Source organism: Athene noctua, chromosome 1 (assembly GCF_965140245.1).
Source record: "Athene noctua chromosome 1, bAthNoc1.hap1.1, whole genome shotgun sequence".
NCBI lineage: Eukaryota > Metazoa > Chordata > Aves > Strigiformes > Strigidae > Athene > Athene noctua.
In genome coordinates, this window is record NC_134037.1 from 104,527,213 (window position 1) to 104,534,712 (window position 7,500).

General features: G+C 40.3%; 1 protein-coding gene across 3 annotated transcripts in view; it reads left to right on the top strand.

The window, feature by feature from the left end:
• PROX1 (prospero homeobox 1) overlaps positions 1 to 7,500 on the top strand; it is a 44,516-nt gene that overhangs the window by 10,044 nt on the left and 26,972 nt on the right. For all 3 annotated transcript variants that reach the window (XM_074926158.1, XM_074926166.1, XM_074926173.1), the window contains one exon: positions 6,060 to 6,167. In XM_074926158.1, the coding sequence (XP_074782259.1) occupies positions 6,060 to 6,167 (108 nt within the window). The remainder of the gene's footprint in view (positions 1 to 6,059; positions 6,168 to 7,500) is intronic.

Here is a 7,500-nt window from a genome sequence, read left to right on the forward strand (position 1 = left end):
CTGCATCAAGTTCTTTCCCCCACCCAGAGGTCTGTTCCTCAGCCCTTGTGCAGCTGCCTGCTATGCATGATTAACCTCTGTTCAGCCATACACAGAAATCTTTTGTCCTAACATACACAAAGCAAATTATTTTGGAAAGCTAGAGAGAACAATTAAATATAAAACTTCAGCTGTATTAAATTTACAGGACACTTCCTCTGCTTAAAAAAAAGATGATAATAAAATCTCTCTTTTTAGCTGAATAGCTGAATAGCAGGCTTTAGTTAGGGGGAAAAAAAATCCATCTCTGACTTTATTTAGGCATGTCCAGACATAGTAATGATCTTTTTTTTTTTTTTTTTTTTCCTGGAAACTAGTACTAGATTTTCTTTTTCTTTTTTTTTTTTTTCTTTTTTAGCAATAACACTTCCCACTCCTTCCATCTTTTCCCCTAATGTGCTTTTTGGTCAAAAGGTTTTGCTTTCAAGTATAATCATTCTAAAAATGAATAAAATACCATGTCTGCCCAATGCTAAAATTGAGGATTTTGCACAAAGGGTAAATAGATGTTTACTTCCCAGCTCCAAGACCCCAGCAGAAGGCAACGGCACAAGCACGGCCTTAGATGCAGCTAATTTAATTCCCAAGTTGATGAAAGCAATTGCAACTAAATAACTCTGCCCCTCCCTGAGTAATGGTAGCGATGCTGAGGAACTTGTCCCCTTTCTAGGGGTACCATGTGAAGGCAGATGCCCCAGGCTGTGCGCCATCACTGGTTATCTTCTCAGAGATTAATAACTCTGGTGGTTTTAGATTAATTTAACCACATTTTCTGTAGAGGTGTTCAGTCCCCAGGAGGGTGCTGGCAGGGCTCGAGACCTGCTGGTTACCTGGACTTCTCATCACTCCCATGGTAGTGGGCACCACTGGGACAAAGGCAGAGCCCATCTCTACCGGTCTTTGAGCTTACTTCGGTCAAGTCTGAGCCAAGAATTGCTGCTCTCTGACCTGTATGAATAGTCCCATTTCTATAGGGGTAGCATACCTGGTTTGAAATCACCTTCCTTAGGCGTTGGTGCTTTTGAGAGCCACCTGGTAGTGGACATGATGTTTGAGGGACCTCTTTCCCGAAAGAGGATCTCTCTCCTGCATTGGTAGCCGGGAAATCTTCTTGCTATGTGCATTGTATGACAAAACAGAAGAGTCAGTCTAAATCCATCAGCACTTGAAGTTACTGCCAGTTACTCTTGGAGATTCAAACTGAAAATCTCTCCTGCATATTGAAATGCAAGCTGTGATGCTATGAAAGCGGTCCTGAGGTCAACAGGAGTGGCAGCCGAGGGCAAGACTCAGGCCAGGGCAATTAAGTAATTTCTGCCAAGCAGTACAGTGGCATACTAATTGTTTTGTATAAAAGTGGTTCTCCCATCCTGAGAGAGGAGTGAGCAGAGGCGAAAATTGCCAGGCATGTGAACTAGGAATAGTTCTAGGGCTGCACTTGATCCTCACCACCCATGGAGCATCTCTCTCTCGCCCCTGCTGTTTCTCTCCCTTTCTTCTGCTCATTCTCACTGGCGGTCGCTAATGGAGCTTGTTGCATCTGCTGAAACAGGGGTGTGAGGGTCCCTTGCTGCTCTAAGGCTTAGCCAGGGGAAACATCGAGTGCTAGAGTGATTGCCTTCCTCCTTCCTTGCCCCGCTTCTCCCCCTGCCATTGTGAAAGTGCTTTGACTTTTCTGCCTAAGATGCTGTTTCAGGCTGCAGTTTGTCCTGGGTTTAGATATAGACCTGTTGGGACAAACAGATCTGTTAAATAGCGCTTCTATACAACGTGTACCTTGGTATATGGCTCAGCGGTGGGGATGAATGCTCGTTTGTCCAGGTAGCTGACAGTTTCCAGAGAAAGGTGCAGTATGGAGGTTGGTTTGTTTGTCGTCAATTCTGTTGTGGTGCTTTTGTTTTACATGGTTGAATGTGCACATATAGGGAATATATTTCTTGAGACAAGCAGATCTTTCTTTCCTGCAGTAAGCAACATCTGTTTTCCTGGACAGTACAGCCAGAATGAGAACATAAGACTAGCAGATACAGGCAAGTTCAGGTTTTAGTAGTAAGGTAAAACACTGAACTAGCCTGGTTTATGTTTGGGGGGGGGGGGGGACGGGGGGGGACGACTGCTTCTTTTTATTTTTTTAAACCAACTCCTGTAAAATGTATCTGTTCTTTGCTGAATTGCAGAAGGAAATGGTTAATGTTTGCGTATGTTGCTAAACAAGATAAGATGCACCTGCAGCATGAATTCCCATCTTGGTTGTGAATGCAGTCTGTATCTTTGCAAACTAATCTGTTTAATCAAATATTAAGTTTTATTCAAATTCCAAAAGAAACAGACAGCGAATTGTTTTTCTGCATGGTCTTCCTTTGTCATGCATCCTCTTTGCATCTCAAGAAAAATAGCCTTGTTCAGTCCCAAAATATTTGCATAGATCAAAACTGAAGCACAACAGTAGTTTGTGTGCTGTTAAGACATCTGTAAAGGTGAAGAAGTTTAGCATGCTCTCCCTGGCAGGAGGGCTTTAAAACATTAGTGAAACTTTCTATTTTATTTATTTTTAAACAGAATTCCAATCCAACTGGAATGAGTTTCACAGTCCCAATATGTGAAAGCTATAATTAGTGAATTACAACATTTTGAAATGAGGAGTTATTACATCTGACTAGAATTAAACTAATTAAAGTTAAAAAAAATGAACGATTGTACAGAAGGCTGGATAACTCCGTGCTGTTGGTAAAACCTGAGTGATGAATGAACACTTTCCAACCAGCCTGTTCTTTGGAGGGTCTTGAAGATGCTCTGAGATACACCTCTTTGGAGCTTTGCTGATTAAAAGCACCTGAGATGTAACTTAAGGAGCAGCTTGGCTTTACTAGCGCAGCTTTTTTATCTGATACAACCTATTCTTACTTCTTTTCCTTCAGCTCAATACATGTGTGGGCTAGAAAAGCCTTTTAGAGCCTTTGTGGGAGCTCAGGCTGAGAGTAACAGGAGTGAAAGATCATCTCCACCAAAAAATATTTTTGCGAAAGGGGAGCGTTACCTGGGAGGATTGAAGTGCAAATGAGTCAAATGCTGTGCAATGCCACCCCTGTGCTTCTCCAGTTAAAACACACAAAAACGTGTATGTGTTTCGTTCCCAGTCTTTCCCTTCCTATTTCTTAGCGTTTTGTCTTTTTGCTGCTGCATTAGGTGAGGCTACATAGTACTGTGTAAACGCACAGCGCCGAGACTCTCAGGTTGTTTGAACACTGCTTTAGGTTCAGCTGCAGTATGCTGTTCCTCTGATCTTTTATGTTCCTGAGCAGATGTCTTTCATTAATTTATGGATTTATCATCTTTTCTTTCTCTCCTTTTTTTTTCTTTCCTTTTTTTTTTTTTTTTTTTTTTTTTTTTTTTTTTACACCTGGCAGCTGGCTCAAGTTTCAGCAGTTATTGTCTATTTTGCATTACCCATAGAATTGAATGTCATCTGTCTTCACAAAGCTATAGCTAAGAGAATTGAGGCAAGCCACACGAGCTGCTGGGACAGAGCTTGTTTGCGTTCCATTCGGCACCCCTCCTCCCTTTACCTCCTTAATATTTATTTGTGCTCGTTTTCTTTCCTGGCCTTGAATGGGGCTTAGCTCGTGTTCGGTACAGCTGTATGTTTACTGAATCTATTTCATCATGAGTCATTGTGCGTGTGTAAGTATCCTGGAAACAGCTAGTGCTTTCTTGGAAGAACAGTTGCTTTTCAGCCCAAGCACTTAAAAAGGAAATTAAGCAATTGGTCAGTTCAGTTTTTTTCTGAAATAGCAATGGGTTATCTAATTCTTAGCTCTTAAGTCTACCATTAACTATTTTTTGCTAGATTATTACAGATCATATCTTTTATCACAGTAAAGCATTAACCTTAGGATCAAGATATACAGATTTGTTGCATATTTGATATCGCTTTAAGGCTGCCAAGTGCTTAAGAACAAGTATAATTTTAATAAAAAATGGATTTCTGGGAATTTGAGTCTCAGAACATCTTTTAATACATGTTTCATTCAATATCAATATCCTCTGGCATTAGAGCAGAAAATATTTAAAAATCCTAAATGGAGAAGGAATCCAAATGCTTAGACAACTGTCTAATATGCTTAAATCCAGCAAATAGGAGAGCTTTTTTTAAAAGTTTAAGTCCGTCTTTGAGCTTACATTGAAAAAGAATACAAGCCAAACCTGATATTAACATGTTGTCAGTGTCAGAGGAATTGCAAATTAAGGAGACTCGGGATTTTTTTTCTTTTACTTACTGGAGTTCCCCTTTGGACCCCCACTTTCCTGAAAGGATCGCATAACAAAATGGATTTCTGGCGTAGAAGTTTTGATTTGTCAAAAACTCTTATCACTAAGCAATAGGTGACAGCTTGCTACTATTATTTCACTTACATATTTTGACAGATGGCACTGCAGAGTGTAATGCTCTTTTAGACTTCTCTATCAGTCTAATGGAGGTAACTGAAGGTTCTTTCAACTCTTCTCTTGGCACAAGAAGTATGTCAGTCATAAATTATCTTCTTTGTAATCATTAAGCATCTAAAACAAAATGCAAGTTCAGCTGAGCCGTTTTCCATGTACTTCCAGATAATAAGAGGTTTTTAAACTAATAGTCAGTGCCTTTTTTTTTCTTTTTAAAGGCTACATTTTTCAAATCTAAAAATGAACGTTGTAACTGAAATAAAGGGAGAGGGTTTCAGTAGATTTCACGAATTAGAGAAAAAGGAATTCTGCTGAAAAAGCCTGGCTAATCATCAGTAGCCTGCTGATAAAAATTAGTCTGGGTTTCCCGTCTCGAGGCCTGGAAGTAAAGGTTCTGTGCTGACGTGTACCCGGCTGTAAGGTGGAAGAGGCACCTTGGCTGCAGCACATCTGTCAAGTTGTTTGACCTTCCCCTCACTGTAAGGTGTCAACCAAGTGAAATTCTCAGCAATTGTGCTTAGGAGAAACAGTCCTTAGAGGAGCTTCTGGGAAGAACCCTTAATTGACCTTGTGGGGGCCACATTGATTTTCTCCACGTGCATCTTCATTTCTGATAAATTATAAAGCCATTAATTTGCTGAGGAAATGGCAGGGCCAGCCTGCGGCACAGATGTGACCAGAGCCGTCCTAGCACGCAGTACACAAAAGAGAGCCAAGAAGCTGGGAGAAAAATCAGCAAGCTGAGATTGTTATGGTTAGCTTCACATTCCCTTGGGAACTCTTTTAGTTGCTTCTGTTTACAGATCTAAAAGGTAATGATGTTTCCAGGATAAATAGGCTGCCTTATAGGGTAAGTGGCCATTTATTGATCTGCTAGCCCACATTTATCGATCGGTTAGCCCCAAATACAGCTTCATTCTCCGAGGAGTTAACTGTGTAAATCAGGAGGCTACAAGTTTGTGGTGGGGGGGACTGAGCGTCAGAGGGGCTCTGCCTATTACAAATTCCGCTTTGATTTGCAAGGTGGCCACTGGAGCAAAGCAACAGCAGGATTAGAGAGAGTTACTCAAGTTGTTAAAATTTATCGACATGAATGGAACAGGTGAAATGTACTGCCTGTATAAAACATTGCTCAAAATGATAAAGTGCCTCTGATTGGCTTGCATGCATTAGTTTGATTTTTGTGCAAGCAGCACAACACTGAGAGAAAAAGAAACTTTAGCTGGAATTGCAAAGGAGAGGGAGAAAAAGCTTCCGATAAGTTTTCTGCGGCACATGCTTCGTGCATTTGTTTCCTTAGCAACAAGTGAACATACATATGGTACACAAGCCGTAAACTTTCAAGATTCCTCAGACCCAGCACCAAAACTGATAGGAAATACAGGGTTTAAGTTACATGGCCTCACATCCCTTGTTTAGCTATTTTGCAGAAAATTACAGTGCAGCAATTTAAATGTTAATATCTTCTCCTGTAGTCTGGGGAACTGTAGAGTATTTAAGGGGGCACTTTGCTAGCTCTGTATGTTCAGAAACAGCTTTCTCAAGAAAAGCATTTTCCTTTACTAATTCAATCCTACATGCAGGAAGGCTTGTCACCGAATCACTTGAAAAAGGCCAAGCTCATGTTCTTTTACACCCGGTACCCAAGTTCCAATATGCTGAAAACCTACTTCTCAGATGTAAAGGTAAGAAAACTTCTTTTACCCCCTCTCTCCTTACTGCATGCTGTATTTGCTCATGAAATGGTATCATGTTATCATATTAGCGATTAATAATATTTCTGGGTACACAAAGGTAACAGCTGACTTTATTCACTTGTTCTTCCTGTTGAGGTGTATCCTGCTTGTGCCTAGATGAGGAAAGGGGATGTTTTTAAAGTAAAAATAAAAAAAAAATTGACATTTTAGAGCAAAGTAAGAATAATTATTACACTAAATGAAACAGTTTTTGTTATACATATCCTATTAAAAAAAGAGATTTCTGTGATGGTAGAAATGTACTTCCAAGAACATTTTGGAGCAGTTCTCAAGTGCTCCCTTATTGTTTCATTTCGGTTGGTTTCCTCATATTTGTGCTTACATAAGCAGAGTGTAGAATCCCTTTCTTTCTGTCAAAAAGAAACAGTACATTGAAATTCTCCATGCAGAAGCTGCTTAAAAACAAAAGTGATGATTGTCTCTTATTTACAACTTAATTTGTTGTTGATGCAGAGTACACTGAGCATAAGGAGGATGAATAAAGTGACAGATTCAGGCCACATTATTCAAATGAGGATATGAAAGCTGTCGACATACAGCTGCATCCTCCCTCATTCTACAGAATATTAGGACCTCCTGATTTTTTTTCTAAAAGTAATTGTTCCTTCACATCAACTTGATTTTGTGTTAATCATCTAAGTTTTTTTTTTAAAAAACATAGATTGGGTTTTAATGATTATAATGGCATACATGGTGTTATTATCTAAGTAACTTTATAAACATTACATTAGCTTAAATTAGTTTGTTACATTTCCCCCCAAACAAATTACAAAAATCCTTCTTTTCATCACTTTAGGGTTATGGGTTTTTTCAGTCTTAGTGGAAGATTATCCCACAGGTTTGTGAACTTGGCCCAGTTTCTGTTGATCAATTCTCTTTGGTCAAGTTTCTTGGCAGTTTTTCCCTTTATTTTTTTCGTTTAACGCTGCATGCGCTTGCACATCTCAGTACACTCCTGCCCCTCACAGCCGTGCCCTTGGAGGTTCCTCTTACTCAATGCTGTGTGCTGAGCGGATGGTGACAACATTTATAAAAAGGAGGGGGGAAAGCAATGCGGGGACTTCCTAGGCTAAATGGCCGGTCAAGAATCATTAAACACACACAAAAAAAAGCTGCAAATGGCACAGCGGGCCAAGTGGAGGGTTTGCACTCAGAGTGGATCCACCTGGAATGGAAAAATCGGAGAGAGCGTTTCAGGCAATGCTGCTCCGATGAGCCGCCTCATGCAGATCTAGTGCAGGCAGCACGGCACGGGAGGGTC